At 38.3% G+C, this 25,587-nt stretch overlaps 1 protein-coding gene across 10 annotated transcripts in view; it reads left to right on the forward strand.

Annotated features, from left to right (window-relative positions):
• The window catches only part of TBL1XR1 (TBL1X/Y related 1), a 114,840-nt gene that overhangs the window by 73,670 nt on the left and 15,583 nt on the right, over positions 1-25,587 (forward strand). For 3 of the 10 annotated variants that reach the window (XM_065674538.1, XM_065674541.1, XM_065674543.1), the window contains 4 exons: positions 19,254-19,356; positions 21,554-21,699; positions 23,144-23,363; positions 25,421-25,553. In XM_065674538.1, coding sequence (XP_065530610.1) covers positions 19,299-19,356; positions 21,554-21,699; positions 23,144-23,363; positions 25,421-25,553 — 557 coding nt within the window. In that variant the 5' untranslated portion in view covers positions 19,254-19,298. Of the gene's footprint in view, positions 1-1,175; positions 1,244-9,332; positions 9,424-10,295; positions 10,395-16,895; positions 16,952-19,253; positions 19,357-21,553; positions 21,700-21,775; positions 21,936-23,143; positions 23,364-25,420; positions 25,554-25,587 lie in introns of those variants that run through there. The other 7 variants (XM_065674536.1, XM_065674540.1, XM_065674537.1 and 4 more) reach the window with 6 other exon arrangements.

The following is a 25,587-nucleotide window of genomic DNA, read 5'->3' on the forward strand; positions in this document are numbered from 1 at the left end:
CCAAAATACTCTCTAGTTCCTCAATCAAAACAAGGAAGAAACATTTTCAAGTCTTATTCAGCTTAGTAACAGACTAAATAGCGAAAGGTTTCTTAGAGGTCAATGATTATTTTTAAGATAATGGAAATTCTGAAATGCTGTGTGCTGTTTAAGGCATGCGTTGCCTTCCTTGGCCTTAGTCCTTGTTTTAAGGAGGTGTTTGGGATGTTTCAGTGTTACTTGTAATGTATTTTGTGAGCCTTTGTGGCTGGAGTTCAGTATTCAGAAAATAGTTTGCTGTTTTCATGATCCTCTTCATTTTGGGCAGGGTGATATATATTTTTACTAATATGTTGTTTGAAGCAGAACATACTTTCTCTTGATGTGTGGATTCTTTTCTTGGGGTGCCCAGATAGCATTTTTGTGCCTCTACGTTCAAAGTTTTCTCCTTAATCCCCTAGTTTATGTAAAATTGCTCTTTAATGATTTAATCTGTAATGAATATCAGTGGTAGGAATAATCGCTATGCTCTACAAATATAGGATCAGTAATTGTTCTCATCACATAGGGAATGTTTAAGTTTTTAAGTTGCTTGTGGAAATTAATTCCATGAGTGTATTTCAAGGATTTTTTCATATCAGATGTTCTTTGTAATTTGTTGGTGTTAAATTCAGGTCCAAAGTGGTCAGTTTTGAAAATGCTGGGTGGTTTGACCATTACCTTGTATTTTGTGGTTTTTTTTTCTTTCATCTGGTTGCTGAATTTTAGTTTTATACTTTAGCTAATATTAAAATAAGCTACTGCATCAATACTTAGCCATTTGTAAACTTTAGTCTGAATTCTCTTAAAGCTCCCCTTTGTCAACAGGGGCAGCCAAAAAGAACAGAAATTCCTTCAAAGCTACTGTTCTATTCTGTGCTAGGGTTTTGTTTTCAACTAAAAGAATGAGAAGAGGGTAGAGTTGAAACTGTGCCTCTAATTATTTTTTTACATAAATTCAATATAAGTAATCAAAAGATAGTTTTTAATTTTTGTTCAATTATTTTCTTAGCTAAGTGTGTATTGTAATCAGTAGGAAACTGAATGTTGTTTTAATGTTTTCAATAAAAAGACTAGTAGAAAAACAGCTTTTATCCTTTTTTCATCCTTTAAAATAAATATTGATAGAAACTATCATAATATGGTTTGTGTTACAGGTGGTGTAATACCAAGGGCTGTACTGCTGCCACATCACAATTTTGTGGGGTTTCAGAGAGTAGTTCTGGTAAGGACACTCAATGATTTATCTATTTATTTGTCATAAAAGTGGACTGATAGTTCGGTACAATTTAGTATTAGTAATTACAATTACATGCATTTACAGTATTTGTTAGGTTTCAGTTTCTGCAGTCCTCTGAATCTTTACATTAAGTATTCTTTTATTCAGTGGTCTTTAACAGCTCCTTTTGGAGCTGTTACTGTCTCATGTAAATCCATATTCATTTTGTTGAGAGTTGTGGTATAACACATCAGTTCACAGCACGGAAATATTAATAAATGGGCCTTTCGACAAAGCACCTTGTAAAAATCTTATTGTCTGCTTGAAGCGTGGAGTCACTATTGCCTTAGTGTGTATTAGGTTTTAAAGATTGTGGAGGGGAAAATACTGTGTTTTGATCATAGTCCTTTTTTATTTTCAAGTACTAAAGGCTTGGCTTCCGAAAGGAAAATTTGAATATGTGGTTCAGAGGGCAAATACCCAGACCATGAGCTGTGACTAGTCTCCTTGTTTTAAATCTAATGTACGACTTTGTGATTGTTTTCTTTAAATGTATATATCTGCAGCCTCTCAGTCATTTCTTTTGATTTTGCACACTTGCTTTAAGCGTATTTTCTTGTCTCTTCTCCAAATGGCCAGAGTTACTTTTTCTAATAAAGGCAAGATTGATTCTGAACCAGCCTATAGACAGCCGTGCTGAAGTGTTGTGCAAGAGCACAATTGAGTATTTGTTCTTTCAGCAGTGAATAACTGATAATCACATTTGTATCTGTAGAATCTTTAATATATACTGCAATTTAACAAATGTCTTGTGGGTGTAGCAGATGTCTTTTCTTTCTTTTTTCTTCCTTTTTTTTTAAATCACATTTCCTTAAAGTTTTTGGCAAGCTCTGTTAGTGTACTATCTTAGGTCTGTAGAGGGTACTCAAAGACAGAGAATTTGTTTTAACAAACCTTATATTGCAAGTAGACCCCCTACAAGGTAGAGAAGGATATTGCTGACTGTTCTTTATGTCCTTCCTCTTGTAGGGATCTGTTGTACTGGCTCTGCTCCAACAAATCACTTAAGCGATTGAAGTCGATGGGACTAGAATATGTTTAAATATTCTTCTGGGTTGATCTGTATCTATGTATACTTTCACAAGCTCTTTACTGTTTCCTAAAAACAAGGTGGGGTTCACAAGAAATTCTTAATGGGATTCTCTAGTCAACCTAAGAAGCTGGTAGTATGTCTTTCTGTGTTGGAGATTTGGGTAGGAGGGGGGCTTGCTTGAGAAGGCTCTGGAGGCTGATAAATCAGGGAAGCAAAAAGTGCTATTTGAAGATGTAAGTGAATTGCTGTAAAGACTGAAGCCATTTTCCCTGCTGTTGTTGCATTAGATTGGTCTATCTAAAATATTTGGGCACTGTACTATTCACATTATATGGCTTCCTGCTCTGTAGGTACAGTATACCTTGAGCATGCACAAATCATGCATGTAGGCTTACATTAGGGTTTCTAAATCTTGGAGTGGAAGAAAATAAGCTTGGCGTAGAAATGGCACAGCGAAGTTTTGAGAACCATTACTCAGTGTTAAACGGCAATTCTGCAAAGAAAAGACATCACAGCTTTATAAATATTGTAAGAAAAGAAAGATGATGGGAGCTCTTTGGAGTCTGAGAAATGCTGAAAATTTTTCAAAATGTTGTGAGCAATTTGTGCAGTGCTTATTAAAGTATAATGTCATGTGGAGAAGTCATGGGCTTCTTCCTCCCCATCTTATTTTCAAACAATGCTTCTGTTACTGGAAATGGGTTAGTAGAATTTCTCATGTGTGGAACCTGTTATTCCGGTGTTTGAGGTAAGGTAATCTGATATGGCGTGTTTCCTTCTGTGAAAAGCCATCCTATCTGATTTGTTTAAATCTGAACTAGCAGAACTAGTTCCTATGATTGCTTAATTCTGCAAAAGATACAGTAAAGGTCATTTGTGGGACAATTTGAAGACCATTTCAGTGCAGCTGCCTATGTAATGGTAGCCTGCAGTTACAAGACATGGTGTATTTCCATCTGCTGATATTTTAACTTGACTAAGCAAAACTTTTCTCTACACAAAGCTATGATCCTATTTCCAGCTGCACCGGTAGAGAAGACTGTTTAATTCAAAATAAAACCTTCTAGTGGGGGAGAGGAGGTTATCCTATTACACAGATGATGTATCCTCAGGTTTTGAATAGTTCGCTTCAAAAGGCATTAATTAAAAAATTAGTGAGAGCAGATGTCTGATGTTGTCCTGAGCAGTCAGAAAGAAGAGGCAATGTCCTGGGTCTGAACTTTTTATCTTAATTGGATCCTTTGTGACTCTCAGCCCATTTGATAAGGGTTTCTTCAGGAGACTCTCTGCTTCTGCTGTACAAAGCCAACAGTTTTAACTTTTAAGGGTTTTATGTGTGTGTCTAGGAGTTCATGCAAGCATTTGCATACAGCTTAGAAGGATGCTTCCCTCCAGAACAGAAACTTTATACACAACAGCCTGCCATGGTATAGCTTTTCTATATCCCATGTTCTGTACAGAAAAACAAAAATAGTGTTCTTTTAAACCGTCTTTTAGTACTTATTTTTCAGTCTTGTTGTATATCCCTCTACAGGTGTGTTCAGGTTTCTTTTACTAGTCAGACTGTCTGCACAGTGCCAGATTAGCAATAAGAACATTATGCTTCTTTAATCTTCTAAGACCATCAATGCAGTTGCTTCTACAGGTACAGATGACTACAATGTTCAGGAGCAGTCTGGGGCTGTCTTATGGCAGGCATGTTCACTGGATCTCTGGGAATTGTTTCTTCGCAGTAGTATAAATATGCTTATAGACTTAAACTCTGATGAAGTCTCAGAACTTGCCATTCATTTAGAGTTGTCCTTAGTCACTTAGTTCGAGTTAGTTAGCTCAATGGAGTTAAAATATTCCATTTTCAAATAACAAGCAAAGAAGCTTGTTTTTATTTTCAGGGCATTCTGTAAAAGACTATTCTTGGCGATTTAGATATTGGAACAGCTCTCAGTGAAAAAAAAAAAAAAAGGATATATTGCAGGGTATGGAAGATCTCATCAAGGATGATGACTGTATTGCATGTCTCTTCCATGTATTACAGGCGTATCTCCTCAGCACATATGCTGTTCTTAATATTCTGCCAAAAGACCCTTGGTGCAGCTTCATTTAGAGAAAAAAACAAGCAGATGCTGGAGGCAGGAAGGGACACCAGTCTAATGTCTAGACAAACCTTTGGAGGCACGAGTGAGTTTTTTATTAAATGTAAAGATACAGTGACTGAATGTCTGCTTTGAAGGTGATTAACATAGCAGAGGTGGTTTTGTTTACCTCTGTCCTGGCAAGGGTGTCAGGTCTGCAGCTCAACTTCTTGTGTAATCCAGTGTCCAGTGGAATCTGAGGCAGGGGTTATGCAAGTCAATTCATTGCCTCTCTCATTCTTCGGTTATTGTCTCGCTGCCTCCTGGACAGTTTGTGGCAGAGGCAATGACAGCTGTGAGAGACCAACAGTGACAGAACGGTGGACCAGGAATGCCCAGTCTTCCCAGTAATTTCTTTCAGTAGAAGCAAAGCAGTATTTTGCCCTTACAACCTATACCAGCACCCTTTTTAACCTGCCTCTAGGCTGCTCATTTCCAGAGCTGCCTCAGGCACACGCCTGCTTGACCAGCTGTATTGGCTGGTACAACATCTCCGAGGTGTTGCTTGGGTTGTTGCTTTATTTTTTGATCTTAACAGATTGCATGTGTATTGCAGATTGGTATATATGGCAGTGAAAGAAGAATTGAGAATTTTACATTGCTCTCACATTTTCGTTATTTTAGGTTGTAAATAGAAAATAGGACAAGTACTTGATCACGCTGTGTCACAACTGAAGACAAATGAATTATTACATACTGTCTGTGGCTGCAATCAGTCATGTTCTGGAGTGGCCATGCCTGGTCTCCTTACGAGAGCTAAGATCATGGATATTGAACTCTTACTTGAGTAATACATGATTTAAATTGAGCAGATACAAGCAGCTTTAACTCTTTGCATACCAGAAATCATGTTTGCCAGACAGTGTTTGTGTCTTAATTTATTTCATGGGTTTTAAGAGGCACATCAGCTTGCTAAAAGAGGCAGACACTTCACATCCTGCTCTTCGTTAGAAGTCAATTCCAATAAGGCTTCGAAGTGATTTAGGTGCTTCTGGTAAATTTAGCTACCCAATTTCAAAGTCTATCTGAGGTTAAATCTTTAGGTGCTAAAGTAAGTGGTTAATTCCTGGATCTGCTTTAACCATCCTTTTTCTAAAATTAATTTGTAAGCATTAAATCTTAATTAGTACATCTCTTTTGTGAGGCATGCTCTGATTTAATAATTTCTTCCTGCTAATTAGTCTTCAATTTAAAAAAAAAAAATAAGCTGGGGTGAAGATGGTTTCATACAGCCTTTTTGCACTTGATTTTGTTTGGTAACTAGTTTCTGTCATTTAAGTTCAGGCACTGCAATTTGATTATTCTTGAGCAAAAATATGCAGACAGCTTTTAAAGATTCAGAGCTGTTGTTTGCCCTTTTAATACTGTTGTTGCATTTGGGTTTTACTTGGGAATAAAAGAAAGTTGTGCTGTAGGTGGTATCAGAGTAGTTGTAAGGAAAGGATGCCTGGTTTTGCAGATTAGCAATCTAATGAGGCAGGTATAGTGAGGAGTGTGGGAGTAGATATACCTGATGTAGATTCACACATTGAGGGGTTTTTTTACGTTCATATGACCAATTGCAGGAGCGTGTTGTCTGCTTTTGGTTTTGTGAATGGGGGGGGTGGGGGAGGGGTGACCTTTCATTTTTATTTTTAAAGGTCCTGAACTCATAATGGTTATTCACCTGCAGATTCCCACAGGCTCATTTCAGGCAGCTTTAGTAAACAGGGCTGGATGTGAAAATGCTTGGGTAAAGAAAAGAGTTGAATTTTTAATCTGAGGGTAAACTTTCTTAAGCTTTCCTTTAAAACTCTCCGTTCATGCATAATGCTGCAGTCAGTCATGAGTTACATGTCCTTAAATCTTTTGAGGTGAACGTCTTGGGGCTAGAAAGAACTTGTCAGTTTATATTTAATTTATCTGAGACTTTAGGATATCTTTCATAGCTGTAGAGAATTTTGAGCACTAAATATGATGAATGTTAGCACATATTTTCGATACCAAATTCTGCTGACCAACTGCACTTAGATTCTCAGTGTTTAATATCTGTTAATGGAGAAAAACATGTCTAAAGTACAGAGCATTTCTACTGTTAACATTTATAAGTACCATTCTACCTGTTTGCCCATGAGTCTGTAACACATGACTACTATTAGCCTTGTCCCAAGTAGTCAGAACTAATCAGATGCTTTTATTAAAAAAAAAAAAAAAATCACAACAAACCCCTGCATTCTTAATACAATGAATTCATTGCCTTCCCTATCTGAAGGGCACTGTTTGCCTTTTCTTCATCCCAAATTAGAAAACAAGTGATTATATATGGCCTCCTTTTCAGTAAGTAGCATATTCTGATGTAGTTGCTTTGATTACTGGCCACTAAAGCTGGAGATATCCTTCCTTGTTAACAGTTTATATTTTCTTGACTTGAAATCGTAATGAATTGTAACTGAAGGATCTTCTCTGTGTCTTGTGAGGTTGTTTGGGTTTTTTTCTTTTTTTGACCCCATGATGGTATTTCCTCACAGGGGTTTTACATTTCATCCTTCATTTTTCAGAAGCAGCAGACTCGGAGCTGTTAGTATTCAACAGAACATCTGCCTCAGGAAAAAAATGGCAGCTTTCCTGTGCTCACATAGGAATTTCAGAAGAATTACTTGTTATCCCCAAACTAGATGCTGTCAGAGTACATAATTCCAGAACTTCTTTTCTCACAGGAAAGCCATATAAGAATAGGCTTAACAGTGGGGAAATAAGATAGGTTTATTTCCATTTAGAATAGATCAAATGCTTTCCACCTGCTCTGTGAACAGAGCACTTAGTTACTGTCTCTCTTTTTTTTTTTTTCCCTAATCAAATCACACGCTTATATCCCCAGCACTACAGAAGTTGCGTGCTGTGCTAAACAATCCAAGATCTTTTCTAAAATAATGTAGGAGTTAGGGAAGATGCTCACACACAGAGAGAAAACCCTTCCCCTGGATCTTCCACTGCAGGAAATGCTTCTCATACTCTTTTTATGTAGTTAGTATTATTTATAGGATAGTTCTGTCAATTTCTATGCTGCACATAAAATCTGCACTGAATACTAGCTTTGTAGGTGCTAAAAAACGTGAGGTGAGAGTGTTCAGGCTCATACGCCAAAGGCAGGGCGAGTGAGTGAGAAAATGTCATGTTCCTGTAGCTGTATGTGGCCAGACTGATCTAAGTGCATTTGGTCCTAGTTTTGTTTTAGGGTGTTCACTGGGAAAGACAAACCAGGTCCCAGAGACATGCAGAAATTCAGGATAATTGCCTAAATAATGATAGCAATCTTAATAAAATATTAAAACCTCTCATTTCACCAAAAAGACACAATTCAAAGCCATGAGGCAGTGGTGGCCTCTAAAGAGTGCTTCAAAACTTGAAAACTTAGACTCTACCAAAATTCATTGCTGTTCATTTGAATGCAGTTGGATCTCCTAGGCAGGGGCTGCTTGGTTCCCCACATGCTCAGCCTCGTGAGTACCAGGGCATATTGCAGAGGAAAATTTGGGGTCTTTTTGTGTTGCTTTTGGTTACGGAAAAACTACAGATGTGCAGTGTGGAATGGGCTTCACCAAAGAGGTGCCCAGCCTTGTATTTAATGTGAGTTATAGGTGTCAGCATGGTGCAGAGGGGTGCCATGAGAAGATGCTGGTTGGCTCTGGCAGATGTGCTGCTGTTCTGGTTTCTGCACTTGATCAGATGCTTCTAACTCCAACCTCCGCTGTGCTGTTATTCTGCGTAGGTATAACTTCAAATCACCTCGGTTTGTTGTTGTTATGGCAGCATTAAAAATCCTTGCAGACCAAGAAAGAGGGAACCCATTGTGATAAATACACTGAAGCGAGTCTGACAAAGGCCTTTCTCTTGCAAGCACTTCAGGACATGACTGAGGGCACAAGGGTAAACAAACATGGACGAAGAAAATGAACAGGGCTTAGTAGGAATAGAAATCACTGTTCTAAAGATTAACTGATTTTTTTTCAACCATCAGAGTTTATTTGTGCACAATGTTAGCAACTTGTGTAGCAATGGAGAAGTGGTGAAGAATGTAGAAAAGGAGGTGACTGAAGGTAGTACAGATAAAGGCAGCACTCTTGAATGTGGTTGGAGAGGTGAATTCAGGAATGCAGAGTACATGTAGGCAGTGCATGGTGAAGAGGTGAAAGCCAGGGCAAGTGTGTGACCACAGGCTGAAGATCGTATGTCAAATTGAGATGAAAGCCAGAAGATGGAACACCAGCTTGGGAAAGATAGCGGGTACAGCGGATAGAAACTGTAAAAGGGTAACGGCATGGGGAAATGGAATAAGAGTCCATACATCAGTATGAAAAAGTCCCCAGACAAAATAGAGATGCTGTTGTAGGTGTGCAGGGATATCTTTCCACAGATGCTTGTAAAACTACATATGCTGTTTTATTACCATCAGGTAGCAATATAAATTTTTAATCGTAGCAAACATAATCGTGCCAGACTGCATGGTCACTAATCACTGTTCCACAATGAGATTTCCAGAATACACATACCAACCAACCAACCCAAAACCACAAATAGTTGAAAACTGACTAATTATGAAAGTCTGCCCAATCTTCAGTAGTTTTCCACTGATAAATAAGTAGCATCAGTCCAAGCTCAGAATGAATCATTTTTTGTAAGCCATCAGTATGCAGGTCAGCAGCAGCAGCATAGTGAAAAACTGTGTCACTGTTAGTGCACCAGTATCCATCAGCTAGAGCAATTGATGTAGATGTAATCACTGTCTCTAATAGAAATAAAGTCAGGGTAATGGAACATTGTCACAGGATCAATGTCTCCTGTTTTGAAAATAAACCCCCTCAGCTTTGCCTTTGCATTTATGTACCAGCAGGCGACGACATCATTCAATTTAATTGACACAGTCCCTTAGAGCCTTGAATGATCTATTGTGGGAACATCAGGAACAATGTATTGGAAAAATGGTACGTTCTTGATCAGGCTTACAGGCCGTGTTATTTGGTGGGTTTTCCAGCAGTGAAAATGAGAATAAATCAGCTAAGAGCAGAAACTTAGCACAGTGTGGAGATCTTTAACTCTGTTTAACAGTTTAATTTCTACACATTTTTGATCAGAAAGCTCAAACCATAATTCTTATACTTATTTTCAGTGGTGCATGGTCACAAATAGAAGACATTTGTTGGACATTGCTCTCCACTACCTTAATCTCAGCAGAAGCTCTTTATAGGGCTCATTTTGACTGACTCAAGAGCTCTTCTCAATCCCTTATTTTCTCTGAAATTTTTACACAGTTTGATCCAAGCAAGGATTAATGGGTGTGTTCCCACATTCATCCATAATTAATTTTTTGGCTAAGGCTTTAATGCAGCATGGGAAATTAGCAGTCATATAGTTGTATGCTTAGAACTGGGTGCTTGCCAAAGAGTTACATTGCATGGGATTTTAAACAACATAGCAGATAATTCTTCTTCCAGTTTTTGTCTTTTTGTATTTGATTCCAGCAACCTACTGTTATTCTGTATCTCTAAGTCTAAAGAATATTAGTATGCTGTTATTTTAGCACTTAAAGCCAGTTAGCAATTTTACAAAGCCTTTTGGGGACAGGGTCTGTTAGTTTGATTGCAAAAGTATTTAAATTAGGTGTTCCTGAAGGATTCCAACTCTGTCTAAAGGGAGAACTTTCTAATGACCTAAGAAAGGAAACTACAGCTTGCTTGACATTGCCACCGTTTCTTTGATGACCCCACCAGTAAGAAAATTCTTCCTTTTTGGGGGACAGATGCCTCTCCCTGGAGTAACAACAAGCATTTGTTTGGTATTTCCCTCTCCATTACAGGCTTCGGTAGATTTAGCATACAGAGCCTAGAATATGGACTTTGCAGGACATCTTGTGAAGTAATCAATACTGGCTGAACCTGTACTGCTGCTTCCCCAGGTAACTGTGCTAATTTTGGTCATCAATCAGAAGCTATCTGTTTGTGATCAGTGTTACAATGTTGCATTTCAAGTTTTTCTGCTATGGGCATCTGCCCAACCTCTGTGCACGTAGGATGGTCTAACCCTGTAGGTCATCCCATCAAGCCATGGCTTCCTTCTTTCCAACAAAATGCCTTTAGCCTGGATGAGGTGTTTTATTAAGGAGAATATCATAATGTTTGGTTATATTTCCTGGAGCGCTCTAAAAATTATTCAAGTATTGAAAGAGGGTGGTAATTTAGTTTTTTAACTACTACTTTTGAATAGTTTTCATTTAATCCTAATTTGCCTGCATCAGTGAGTCTGTGATTAAAAGCCCTGTCCTTAGCTGCCCCCAGGGGAGTGAGACGAGATGCTTGGGCTTGGGATCTTGTGGGAATCTGGGGAGGAACGGCTTTGATGAAGTAGTCAAAATTGAGGCAGGATTTTCTTCTGCTGGTGGTTTTACTGGAATATGGGTGCATGTGCTGAGCAGCTAGGTTTGTCTTTTAAGTTTTGAGGAATAGCGTATTTGCTTCTCAAGGAAGGTGTATCCCGACTACCTCCATTTCAATAGGGTTGTAATTATCTTGCAGAAGAGTTGTGTCTGGAAAGGGTGTCTGTTTTCATTGTTCCCCAAACATTTGGGATATTTTTAAAATACTAATATACAATAACCATTTGCTATTTTAATACAGGAAATAAGGAGAAAAAAAGTCTCCCCTGATCATTTCTTCTTGTGTTGCACTATAACAAGATAAAAAAGATGTTTAAGAACCTAGAGAGTGCTGAAGTGTCAGTACCAGAAATATCCCTCAGTCTTCTTTAGTTGGTCTAGAGATTTACAGAATATGGCAGCCAGGAATCACTGCAAAATGCCATATAGCTGTCCAGGAAGACTCTAGAAAGCATAGAACTTTGCAGCTTTGTAGCTATAGCCATGGAAATATGATACTGAATATACTGTGGCTTGTTTCTCTACAGAAACATCCGGAATCCCGGTCTCCTGGGTCATGCAGCATATGACTTTGGGGAAGAGATTCATAGTTCAGTAATTAAATACTACTTTGCTCTAGGCAAAACCAACAAATGGGCTTCATCTGCAGCTTGTTTTGTAATAGTACTCAGGACTGCATTTGGCATTTCTGGGGACTGACTACTCAGATAAGTAGGGAGTATATTTAGCTAAGGTTTTGGGTGGTTTTGGCAATTTTATTTTTTTCTTCCTTTCAGGGCTGTAATTCTTGTTCTTCAGAAAATTTCAGACTGGCTTTGTCATCTTGTATGCTTCATACTCTCAAATTGGCACAGAAAGACAGAGGCTGTTGCCATAAATTAGGTCACTAAAGCTGAAGTACAGAATACAAATATTTATCGCCTGAGCTAAGGAAAACAATTCAGATGAGGAGAGGAAAAAGTATTTTTTTAGTATTTGGAAATGAAGCTGTATTTTGAGATTAAAAGCAAAGCAGTATTTAGAACATGAGAAACATCTTGTAGTTTAAATTGCTAGAAGGAAAACTAGTAAAGCTTGATCACGTCAGAAATCAGTAAGAAGGTTCACTAGGTAGAAGTACAGATTTTTGGTTTTTTGCAAGTTCACATTTGACATAGATTATTGAATCTTAAAATAAAAAAGGGCAAATTTAAATAATAGCAATTTAGATATAGGCAAAAATGCAGAAAATAAGATAACTTTCGTTTTGAGATATATTACAGCAAAGCTTGTACATTTAAGTTAAAAATCACTTTCCTTTGAATTCAGAAGGTTAGAAAGAACTCCTAATTGCAGATTGTCAGATAGTAGAACTTTAATAAAGGCTCATTTGTGTTGTGCCCAATGCAATATTGCACCTTATCTCTAAAGTGAAGATGTGAAATAGGAGTGTTTAGAGCCATCAGTTGAAGCAGTTAAAGAAAACTCAACCTTTTTTTTTTTTCTTTTTGAAGTATGAGAACATGTTCTTTTGATTGAAATTGCTGTCTAATAAATTCTTACACAGAAGGAAATACAACATTGGTCATACACTGCCTGCTTGACATACAGGAACCACCAATTTATTTTATGAGTTTTCTTTTATAAACTATTTCTAAAGGGCTATATATAACTCTAGTTTGAATATAGTCTTACTGAGTTCAGCAGCTATTTGGGGTAGACACACCACATCTTGGGAAGAGTCTTTGGAGAATGCTTTTGTACAGCATCAGCCACCAACAGCAGTGTTTTGTGGAGCCCTGGTTTAAAACTCCAGTTCTACAAGGTACTCACATGGTAGATTTGGTACCCAAATGAAGTCTTTCTGAAACCTCACGCATCCAGAAGTTCACCTGGTCTGAGTGGCTGGACTTAGATAGCGCCCTTTTCACTTTATTCAGCACCTTTGATATGATAAATCCAAGCAGACTTGGTGGTATTGGTGCCTCAAAGTCTTAATCGACCTGAATGCAGTTTTATCAGCACTTTCCTGAGCTGTGGTGTATTGTCTGTCTTCTGAGTCACCATGGCAGCAAGCACTTAGCTGTTGAACTCAGCAGGTAGATTTGCCAGGCTGAGGAGATCCAGTGTTAGTTGCAAAGTGTAATGAAGAGGAATTGTGTATCACGCGCAGGACTTCATTTTTATTTCTGAGAGAGGTAATACAGATGTAAAGCAGAATTGTAATAAAGCTTTCCAGAGGACATGTACACAATTTCAGGGGTTTGGGGAGGAATTACAAAAATTTCCAGATTGGGTCATGTAACTTTTTTTTTCTTTTTAATAAATCATTGTAGTAATTAAAAAAAAAAAAAAAAAAAAGATTCTTAAGCAGCAGGTGAAAAAAAAAAAAAAAGATGTCACTGTCTATGTGCACACATGCTGGCAAAATATTTGTCTGGATTTCTTGTAAAAGAGGGAAAAATAAAAGGACTAGCGGCAGTATTTCTGTTGTAGGGGATTTGTTGTTTCTGTAGCCAGACTTTTGTTTATATCTGAGCACTGAACATTTTTCAGAGCTACCCAGAGCATTATCTGTTCCCTTTAACTTACCACATTTGGTGTCAAACTAATGATTGGTGTGTTTTGGGGAAGTATGATTCACAGCAGCCTGCCAGGTTTTTCTGTTATCCTACCTAATTAGGATGTGTTAGAGCCCACCTAAAGCTGCAGAAGTTATTACTTTCTTATGCTGTTGTTTGATGATATAATAGATTTGCTACAGTTAGATTTATTATATGTTATAAAACCATGATTGAGAGATATAGGGCACTAACCTGATGTACAGACTTTCTCTGCTAGTTCAGGTTTGTTTCTTAAAGAAAAAAAAAAGAAAGAAGCAAAACATCTATTAGGCCAAGAGCCATATCAGGTGACATCTGTTCTCCAGCATTTGGCATGAACCTGGAAGAAGAGTACAAAGCTAGCATGAACTTGCAGAGTAGAATAATAATTTGTCAGAAATGCAATCAATTTTATACTGTTGGGCTTCCATTAGTCTGCAGAGCCAGTGCTTGTGATAGTGCAACTTAATCTCATTATAAATGGATTTTACTTGTAAATTTTATACCAGGTATGAAAGTGTAGAATGGTCCTCAAGGGATGGAGAAGCCTCTGTAACACCTATGTGTCTGAGTTACAGTAGGCTTATTATAGAAATACAGGTGCATTTTTTGCTCTGTGGAAGCTAAGTCAGAGTTGGTATGTTGGCTTTGGGACAAGAAACCTCATTTCCTTTAAAAAAAAGTAGTTTCTAAATTACTTCTTGTGGGATTTCTGACATGGATTCAGAGTTGGAATGCGTGGGTCGGTTTGTCTGAAGCACAGACGTGCATCTTGTCTGTTCCTGACCTGCGGTACATCTAGTTCTTGAGTAGATCTTGAGGCCAGCATTTGTATAGACAAATGACTTTTATGGCCAATACGTTTTATGCCTGATAAATTTGGGGAGTTCAGAGACTTTCTATATAGCAACATTAAAAATTACCTGGGGTATCTTGGTGCTGTGCTGATTCTAGTTGAACAGTGGTGTTACAAACCACAGGCTTAGGAAGGGGATTGTGCTGGTTTTGGCTGGGGATCCTACAGATAACCAGTGGTTTCAGATGACTGAGGGAGAATAGCGTGATGGGTTAGCTATGCTGTAATACAGTTTCATTGGCACTGTGGCATTATTGAACGTTGCAGTGACATGTGTGGATTGAGAGACTGAGGTGTGCAGGAGTGGGCTCTGTTTTGAGCAATTAATATTGATCCTGGTGTGGTCCTAGGGACTGGAAGCCTGAGACCAATGTGGGCATGATTTGTAAGCCTTTGTGCACATCCTTTTTTAACCCCTGTTTTAATTCTGTTTGTTTGTTTTAATCCTACTTGTACTGATAAAGAATCTACTTCACATGCACTGTGACTGCTCCAACGTGCAAAACAAAAGTAGAGGCAAGTGGGAGAGGTTTCCTTTAAAAGCGTACTTGGAGCTAAAACAGTAGTGTGGGTGCATCATACTTTGCTGTATTTCCTGTAAATTCATGGAATGTTTGGATGAAGACTGGGGATTTTTATAAGGGCCAGAAAAAAGGTCCTCAAGGATCTTGTTTTATTTTCGGAATGGATTTGGGGCATAGAGATATTGTGAGATATTTTTAATGGGCTTTGCAAATTAGGCTAGAAATTCAAGACTGATAGGAATCATGTGTCACATCTATTTATTTTTGGCTCATTTTTCTGTCCTTTTGGTTATTTAGTTCTTGTATCTAAAATAAAAAGCAATATTAATATATATTAAGTGCCAAAAGTAAGTACTTGATTGCACATATAAATAGGGTATTTAGGGAAAATAAACCAGCATTAATGAAGTAGATTTGTTAGTACGTGGGGGGTGTACATGTATGGGTGCATACATAAAGGTAAATCTTTTTTTTTTTTTCTCCTCTACTTATTTTCAGCCTTTCCTCCTCTGTTCATGTTTATGTTTCCATTTACATGACACCACGAAGAAATCTTCTCTGTCACCTCCCAAACAAACCCTGGGGCTGCGTTGGGGCATTAGGGAAACTGTTGTTCACGTGGTTCCTAGGTTAGCGATTTTATTTTCTTTCCCATTACTGATTTTAATTTGGCAGACATCCTTGGTAAGTTAACTTCAGCATGAAGGGGAGGCCATGCATGTTAAGCACTGAGAGCAACATGGCTGATGGCCTTGGGGCCAATGGGTCCCCTCCCCATCCTACCTCTGCTCCATTTCTGCATCATCCTCTTGCTGCCACAGTCTCAGGTTGTTCCTGTTGGTTACATCCCAGGAAGTTGTGAACAAAGAAGGAGGCAGCACGGTTCCCAGGGCTAGAAACAGCAGCAGCTTCCCCATCATGTGTGATGGGGTTCATGCAGCTCTGACCTGCTTCTTCATCTGTCTGCAAAGTCTGCTCCTGAGGCTGGAGGTGGCTATGTTGCAGAGCCCTTTGCTGGTGTATTTGGCTCAGCCCTTGCTTTCAAGGGTTGGCAGCATAAGCCCAGCAGCCAGAATCAAGCCTGGTATCAATTCAAAGTTCGTCAAGCAGAAATAATTATTGTATCCTCTGCTATCTGTATTTTTGCTCTATTTTCTCTTTAGTGTGATAGCTCATTTCGGGATGGGCAGGAAGGTGGTTTGATGTTGCTTGATCTGTTCGCAATTCCTCACTTCCATTGACTGCGCAATAGCCGAGTGTTGTTTGTCTCCAGGGCTGAATGACTGGGCCTGTGATGAGGGATAAATACAGAAATATTTTCACAAAATTTAAATACGCATAAAAAATAATGGATAAAGCAATATCGTGGCAAAAAAAAAAATGGAATCTTTTGAGCCCTTTTTGGTTTCATGTCCTTATCAGGCAAGCTGTGAATATATTTATTGAACACATTCCTGGTTTTCTGGTCTTTAGGCTACCAAAGCCAGTGTTGCACTGCCACCTCTTGATAGCCGGGCAGGACAGCATGTGGCAGTACTTGCCAAAAGCATCTTCTGGAAAACACTGTGAACTAGCCTTGAAAAGTGATACTCATTTGACTTGGAGAGGGTGAATAACGCTTTTGACAGACAAGCAAAATGTTAGCTATCCAGCTACATAGTGGGTGAAATTACGTGGTATCTCCACAATTCTGCTTGGGGGGGGGGGGGGGGGGAGGGAGCATTTAATATTAAAAACACAGGTCATCTCTGTGTAGCAAATGGCATTTTCATCTGATTTCTGTATTTTGATCTACGTTTTCAATGATGCAGCAAGATTTCAAAAATCAGTAACAGATCTATGAAGTACACTGTTTGTGCACGTATGTAATGTAAAAGGGCTTCTTTACGAGCCTTCAGAAATTTAGTTACCTTTTTTTTTTTTCCTAAGGAGAATATTGTTTCTCTTTGTACAGAACTTCTCTAAGAAGCAGTCTTAAAGATAGTTTACACCAAGTGTGACAAAAAAAACATAGCTAAATAAAATGTTTGGTCCTGCACATGGCAGAATCGGTTGCTAATGCATGAAATGGCTAAAAATTACATTCATTTCACACACTGCTCAACAAAGGCCATCAAGGTATGTTGTAGTTTGGCAGGTATACCTTGTATGTCAGCGCTGGGGGGGCTGTGGAGGGGTGGGGTGGCTTGAGTATCAAAGCACCTTTCTTTGCAAGTTGTGTTGCACTGTCTAGAAGCTATTGCACTTGATCAGTTATTTTTTCATGTAGAAATGAGATGGATTTAAGTAGCTCTGTATTTGTATTTATTTCTTTAGTCAACTAAAACCATCTTTCTTACCTTTGGCAGCACAGTATGCTCAAGCTGCTCTGTAAATGTGAAACATGGGTTTTTGTGAACATATCCAGCATTGATTACAGCCCCCCATTTTCCCTGCAGGATAACCCCAGCTCTCCCACTGGCCCCTGCTGGGTCTGAGCCCTCCCTGTGCAGCTCTTGGGCTGTTTTACTTTTCCTGGTCCCTCTCCAAACAAAGCGGGCAGTGTGTGCTGCCCTCCCTCTTACCCCTGGCTATTAGATGGGAGGTGGCCACGTAGCTGTGATGGGTTTGGGAGCATCCATGTGCTCATTGACTCACCAGTGTTCATGTGTTATGACCAGAAACACTCCTTTTGATGTCTAGGTACTTCCTGTAGCCTCTCTTCTTCTTGAGGAGTTTAATTGGGTCTTTCTTCTACCACATTATGGGACTTGCAGAAAGTCACATCTTGAAGAGCTATTCCCACCATCAAATTTGTTTGCAATTGACTGTTAAAATTCAGAAGTTAGATGATAAGAAAGAGAGTGTGGTCATTTTCTCCTATTTCCTTGGGAAATCTTGCTAGGAAAAGATACCGAGAAAGAATATGTATGGCAGCCTTGTAGTGCGAATCATAGAATAGTTAGGGTTGGAAAAGACCTTAAGATCATCTCGTTCCAACCCCCGTGCCATGGGCAGGGACACCTCCCATTAAACCATGCCATGCAAGGCTCTGTCCAGCCTGGCCTTGAACACCGCAGTGGATGGAGCATTCACAACTTCCCCGGGCAACCCATTCCAGTGCCTCACCACCCTAACAGTAAAGAATTTCTTCCTTATATCCAATCTAAAATTGTAATCTCCTCCAATCGTAATCTCACAGTTGTTGCTTATTGCTGTGTTCACTGCTTTCCCACTTTTTGCAACAGTGGTGAGTGGCTTGACCATGCAGCCATGTAGCAAGAACTTTTTATTTGAAATGGAACAGGAAAGGCTGTTCTGTGGTCCCATTTTTTATGTCAGTTCCAGGTTGAACTGTCAAATAACAGTAGGAAAGTCGTTCACCTTCTCAGACTGCAGTTCCATAGGAGAAAGTGATAGTGGTGGGTGGCTGGGTAAAAACTTTGAAGGTCTGCTGATGAAAAGTGTTGAGTGGATACTAGCAACAGGAGATGGACCTTATTTCATACTGTGTTGTGGATCTGATGTTTTTATTATTTACTAGATGCTGTAGAAAAATGAGGATTATCAAACGTTCAGAAGTCTTGAGAATGTTCTCAAAAATAAGGCTTAAAGTTATGAAGATAATGTTTTCTGTCTCTGCTATCTTTCATGTTTCAAAGACTGCTGTTGCTTCATATTTTCAAAGTTTGTCATCCAGAAGCATGTATCATTTGATACAGCATTTGTCATGCTGAATATTTACTGTTAATAAAATCAAGGGGAAATTGTGTATATATGTCCATCCATATTTTAAAGCATTGATTGAAAGCCTAGAGAAATGTTACTGAAAATGGTCTGGTTAAAGTTTGCTCCTAATTTTGAGAATTCCTTTTGCAAAGCCAAAGTGTATGGCTGAGATGTTTTCTAATTTTTAGTGGAACTACCTGGGCTTTCTTTGAACAGATACATGATACAACCCATATTGCACCTTTTTACTAGAGCAGGAGTACCTAAAAATTGAAGAGGATGGGAGAGTAAAAGTGGGAACTTGTCTGGATACCAATGTGAAACCAAGGTCTAGGTCTTTGTTATACAGGTAGAGAGAAATCTTCATTTTGAAGAACGTGTTCTATAGCAGTAATGTTGATTAGATGAAACTCACTTGATTATTTTTCTAAAACCTATGAAATGAGGCCTTTTTAGTACTGGTATTAAGTAGCATAGTTCCCCAGTCCTTACCAGTTTGTGTCACTTGAGAATCTGTCACTTCAATATTTGATTTACTGACCTTTATGTTGTTGTGAGAGAATTACTTTTTCATGACTAGACTTACTTCCATTATAAAATAAAATCATTGTCTATGTTGCCAGGGAGCTACTTACTTTATAAATGCAGTGTTTGTTGAGAAATATATATTAGGAATTACAAATATCTAATTGACCTACTTCTTTGTTTTCAGGGTTGTGTCCTTTGTTGTGACCTCATGGTTTAACTGGGAATAAAGATGAGTATAAGCAGTGATGAGGTTAACTTCCTGGTATATAGATACTTGCAAGAGTCAGGTGAGTTCTTACAATTCTGGTTGTTAAATAATGCATTATTTACTTGGTATTCATCTGCAACTGGCTTTAGCAAACATGGACTCATTTACTTATTTTGCCAGTAGGCATGTGCTTCTGTCTGAACTGTTTCTTGGTGTTTTTTCTCAACAAGAGTATGAATTTCTGCCAAATTACCTTCTGTAACTTAATCAGATTTAGTCATTTGGAATCTTCAGATGGCAGTCAACCAACCAACTAAGGATTGCTAGAAATGCATTTTCCTGGAGATCCCTTATCTACAGGATGATGATGAGACTTCACACCATTTTCGTTGGGGCTGCATGAGGAAGAAAAAAGGATGACCACCACAATACTGTTTTTTTCCTGTTCTATTTTGGAGTGATGGTGCTCCTGTGAGCTGCTCTTACATGGCCGAATTCCTTACCCGAAGGTGACTGTGGGGGAGGGCAGATGTTGCTGTATTTCAAAGGAAGAAGTGGCAACTGTGCTGGTGTAACTTGTATCATTTGAAGTACAGATCACAGATTTTTCTTGCAGGAGTGACTCCTGGGTTCTGAAAATCCTTCCTCCCTGCAGGAGACTTTCTTGGAGGATTTTGTCCTTTGGTGTCACGCTAGCCAAAGCTTCTTGCTTCTTAGGAATAAGAGCCAGAAATGGTTGAATACTGTCAAACTTGAAAAGGAACTTTTTTCCTATCGTATTTGTCCAAACTGACTGTATCTGGAAAATACAACATAGAATGCAGTAGTGTTCCCTTGACAGTTTATTTTTAAAGCTTCCCAATCCCTGTTGGATTAGCAGTTTGTGTTGAATATTTGGGTTTCGAGATGTAGCCATATGGTTGCAGAGGGGTTTGCAGTGGTTTTTTGGTCTTGAAGCTACGTAAAAGACATCTTTTACTTACAGCTATGATACCAATTGCCTAAAGCAGCCTACATTTGGAACAGGTGGATTTGGCTGGAAATCAGGGCATGCCCCAGGAAATGAAAAAGCGATGATTGTCAGTTGGCAGGAGGGAATATGGCCTTAACAATACATAAAAAAAAAGTCATCATATTAAAGCAAAACACTCCCCCCCCCCCCCATCCCCCAATCTTAAGGTGACAATGTAACCAGCTTTAATGTGTATGTTACATTCTTGTTTCAACAGCTACAGTTTCTTAGTTTTGTTCAGTGATTGATGTGTGGGTTCAGGGTTCTTGAAAATGCATTTGGCTGATGTAACATCTGCCCACTGCTTATGTCCACTGCTCATGGATTTCTCAAACTGAGACAAAGCAGCACAAGGAGCAATGGTGGACAGCAGAGTTTTTCAGTCTCTGCTTGTCAGAAGAAAGCAGAAGCTCATTGTTCCGTCTGAATTTACTGAAAACTGTTACATGTTCTTATTACTTTTGTTACAGAAGCCAAACTTACAAAATTGCTTTATCATCATTTGAAAGTTTGTAGTCAGCTTCTTAGTTACCTGACAGAAAAAAATAACAACCAAACCAAACCAAAAAAAAGCACATCAAAGGAGTTTAAGAAAAAAAATTCTGTGTCAGTAAAGTTAATTTGCTGAAACAACTATTTTTTTCTCTTGGTTTAATTTTCTTTTCAGGATGATCAAATAAATAGCAAGCCACTAGGAGTGGTGCACCATAGCACACTTGCTCCTTTGTAATCAGTGCACTATACTGATGTAGTTTGAAGTGCCGAAAGATACACAATTATGACAGAACTGTACCATGAATGGAATTCTGTTCTACATATAGATCCATTTCACTTTCATGGGTAGCAAATCAGTGAGTGTAAATAACAAGTGAGTCTCGGTGTATTGGAGAGAGATGTTTTATTATATGCTGTGTGTGATACAATACATATATATATATAGTTTGAGAATATGTAAGTATATGTAAATGCTATTGCAAATTGTGTATTTTATGGTTTTGTATTTAGTCACTCAGAAATGTTTTGCCAGTGGTACTGTAATTAATAACTTCTGTGTTTATATATAACCTTTGGTTTTCTGTTTTTGTACATTTAAGCTAAAAGCATAAGAGAAACAACAGAGGTGTTTTGATGAGGCTTTTTTGTAGTTCATAAATGTGCTATAACTTTGTATAATTTGCATAGGTTTGTAAACAGAAGATCCTGCAGTGGTGTGGCAAGTAGCATTGCCTATAAATCAATTATGATGTCTTTGCCTTGTCTTTAGGGTTTTCCCATTCAGCATTTACCTTTGGTATAGAGAGCCATATCAGCCAGTCTAATATAAATGGTGCTCTGGTGCCACCAGCTGCTTTGATTTCCATCATCCAGAAAGGTCTGCAGTATGTAGAGGCAGAAGTCAGTATTAATGAGGTAAGGAGGCTTTGCCTGCAGCAGCATTATGTCCTTGCTTGCAGTAAGTTTGAATGTTAGTATTTTTTCTTAACTTTCTTGTATCCTATTTATTTACTTTTACTTCAGATTCCTTACTGCTGGTGTTCACCATGACTCCAGTGGTGGAACCAGAATGGACTGACATAACTGGGTAGGGGTTCTGCCCAGTACAGCCACACAACACCAGGCATGGTGTTCTGGCTCATTGCTTAAAGGTCCGTTGTCTGTAGAGTTTTTACCCTAATATATTATTGTAGTAAATCCAGACAAGTGCAATAAGATAATCATTGAGACAAGTAACCTCTTAATTTTTATTTTTGTAGACTTGCACTAGGGAGGTGGGAGAGCACTAAGCACCTCTCATTTAGGTGATGTGTCATTATAATGAAGTAATGAGAGGTCAAAGGCAAGGTTTCCAGATAGAGAGGGGGTTTTAATTTGTGGCAGGAAGGATGAAGGTATATGCCAGTTTACTTTTTTGCCTCTGCTGGCTAATTCATCTTTATTAGGGTTTATTAAATTTGATGTTTAAATGGTTATTCCAGTAGTACAGAAAGCTATGTGTCTTCCTGCCTGATGGTGCGGATCCTCGCCCTCAGTTTCTGTTCTTATTTATGCCTGGAAGGTTAGCAGCATTTGACGTGTCAGTTATATTACAGAAGAAAAGTGGGGTTTTTACTAATTCTGCTCTCTTTCCAGTCTCCTTTATGTCTGTTGTTTATGTGTAGTTTTCACTGTCCCAGTGAAGCAAATCCTTTCCCTTAGGAAGCCTCAGAAAAATAAAGCAAGTGATTGGAATAGAAGGGGACTCTGTATTTATTGCAAGTAATCCTTCTAGCTCCTAAAAATAGATCCTTACAAAGCCCTAGCATATGTATCATGGTATTTTTAACTGGGTCTTGTCCATTTCAGGATAAGATTCTTTCTTGTTATTTGAAAGCATGCCAGCACAGTTTAAAAAAAGGAAGAAAACTAGTCAACTCTCCAGATAATATGTTTATGGAAAGTATTAGTCTAATAGATAGAATAACTTCACAAGCCAGTGACCAGGCTTGCAATGTTTGGCAGCTCTTCAAACAAACCATTAGATTTTGTTGCGGCCACTCGTGTTTGAAATCATACTCATAGAGAGCTTACAGAATATTTTGCTTTAGCAGACTACTTAGCAAACTTGAAGCATGTAACTTTTGACTCCAGAAGTTCTGCCAGAGGCCTGCAGTGCCTTTTTTGCATATTTATGGTGGTAACTTTAGGCTAAAATTCCAATCCTAAGCACAACAGTGATGGAATATCACGATTTGTAAACTGGTTTACTCTATTAAATCAAAACTTCAAATTTATTTTTTTCTTGGAATTTATTACCATAATGTTGATTTGTACTTGGTCTTGTGTTTTTTTGTTTTCTCCCTCTGCTGCTATTTAGGATGGTACCTTGTTTGATGGTAGGCCGATAGAGTCTCTCTCACTGATAGATGCAGTAATGCCTGATGTGGTACAGACAAGACAACAGGCCTACAGAGATAAACTTGCACAACAGCAGGCAGCAGCTGCTGCAGCTGCAGCAGCAACTAACCAACAGGGATCAGCGAAAAATGGAGAAAATACTGCAAATGGAGAAGAGAATGGAGCACATACTATAGCAAGTAAGTTGAGACAAAAATGACCCTAACCTATGTTAGCATCATTTCCTTATCGTTTGTCATAGTACAAGCTCATACTATGAGCTAGTAGAGAGAGGTAAATGTGTAGAGTACTAGTAACACTTCATCTTGCAGAGAATGCTTCATCATAGGCAATACTTTAACATATGGTGTCTCACCTTTGACTGTCCCCAGTTTGACATATGGCAGGAGGAGATGCAGACTTCTGAATTCACTAATTCACAATATGCCTTTGACCAGCTTCACTTCCAGTACTGCTCCTTTCTCATTATCTGAGGTTTTTCACAGGACTCTCTGAGAGCCTTTGCATAAAGGGGTGTGGAGAGAGGGGAAGAGGCAGAGACAACTATTCAAATATTGCATCTTCTCAGCTTTGGCTGTACAAGGAATAGGAGAGTTTTATAATCCACACTGAGCATTGCTTGTGAAGCTCTGCAAACTTAATTCTGATGGGTTCTGCTAACCCTGTGCATCGGAGAGCCGTAACTGGCTCTCTGTAGGACAGACGTCCTTGTCATGCTGCGATCATCATGGCTGCTGAGACAAATCCTATGTCATTTGTCTCCTTTATGGGTATCAGTTTTCATGATTTACTCAATGCAACTGCTTGCAGGTTTGGGTTATTCATTGGTTCCATTTTAATTGTGATTCCTGAAACAAGATTTGTCATCACTGGTCAAAGGAACATATCTTACAATCAAGCTTAGTACAGAAAAGTTCTGGTCAGGCATTAAAATGTGATTTTGAAAATATTGTTCTGGAAGTTATACGTATTTGAGAGGAGCTACAGCTTTTGCTGTAAAAGCACATGGAGAAAAGAGATATTTTTGAGAGAATATTCATATCAAGCCATGTCCAAGTTTTGCATTTTACAGCTGGATTTCAGTAGATTTCTTTTTCCCTTATTCTATATGATAAATAAACTGGAAAAATAATCCTTGTCTTAAAAAAATAAGCTCTTTACTTTGATGTTTTAATTTAAAAATCTCAAAGGAATGTTTACTTGTTAACTGTGAACTGGATAGAGTAGGTGTAAATTTCAGATCTTAGCCACCGTTAAATGTGATTCCAGCAACCCCTACTGGCTGCTACACCAAATTATGCTGGCACTGATTCTCTTAAACTGAAGCAATGTTTTTTATATGGTGTTCTTTCTTTAAAATATGCATGTTCTCTTAGCCTTTTCTGTTTTCTCATGCATGCAAACAGCAACAGAACCCCTTAATGTTAAATTAAGTAATAGATGTGAAATGATTTCTTTAACTACAGTGAATAAATACAGAGCAGGTGAACTCTTCAGCATTTTTTATATTTTGCATTTACACTAGTGTGAATCTATTTTTAATAGAAAATTATTGATGGTAGCTGCCAAGAAAACTGTTCTGTCAGTTGAATTACCTCCAGTACGTTTTGCAGAACAATATGGATTCAACATCACTTCCACACAGAAAGCTATGTATTGCCACAATTCCACTGTAATTGCCGATGCAGTTTAAAAAGCTCTGTTATCAGTTTACCGTATCACCAAATGTTATTATATTAATTAAAGCCATTTTGTAAATGAAGTGTCTGAGCTGTTGATTTAAAACCTGTTTGACTGCAGTTGGTGAAAAGAGAGAGTTTTGAAAATGGATGTGTCATAAACGTATTTTTAAAGCACAACATAGACTAGTAACATATTGTACTAAGCAGTATTGTGCCTGAAAAACTGTCAATACTTTCAACATCAGCGTTTATTTTTTCACATAGCAAAGAATTAACTTTTGGCCTCAATTTAAAGTTTCAAAATTAAATCCATTGAGATGCTGACATTTAAAAGGGTTAAGAGCTTTCTCGCATTTTTAAAACATCCCATCTGTTTATAGTATTTCATAAATAAAAATAAAGGGACATTACAGCTTTGTCAACTTTTGATCTACATAAATTGTGAATTAATTGTTGTGTTCATGCTGGAAGAATATGAAGCATACAGTAGTTTCATTGTACTGTCCCAAAATATTAAAATCCACCTTTCTATACTGTTGTTTCCCATAATGCAGATAATCATACAGATATGATGGAAGTAGATGGTGATGTTGAAATTCCTCCCAACAAGGCAGTGGTGCTGCGTGGCCATGAATCTGAAGTATTCATTTGTGCCTGGAATCCCGTTAGTGACCTTTTGGCCTCAGGGTATGTGCATTAACCATGTATGTACATAATCTCA

Source organism: Lathamus discolor, chromosome 3, assembly GCF_037157495.1.
Source record: "Lathamus discolor isolate bLatDis1 chromosome 3, bLatDis1.hap1, whole genome shotgun sequence".
NCBI classification, from domain to species: Eukaryota; Metazoa; Chordata; class Aves; order Psittaciformes; family Psittacidae; genus Lathamus; species Lathamus discolor.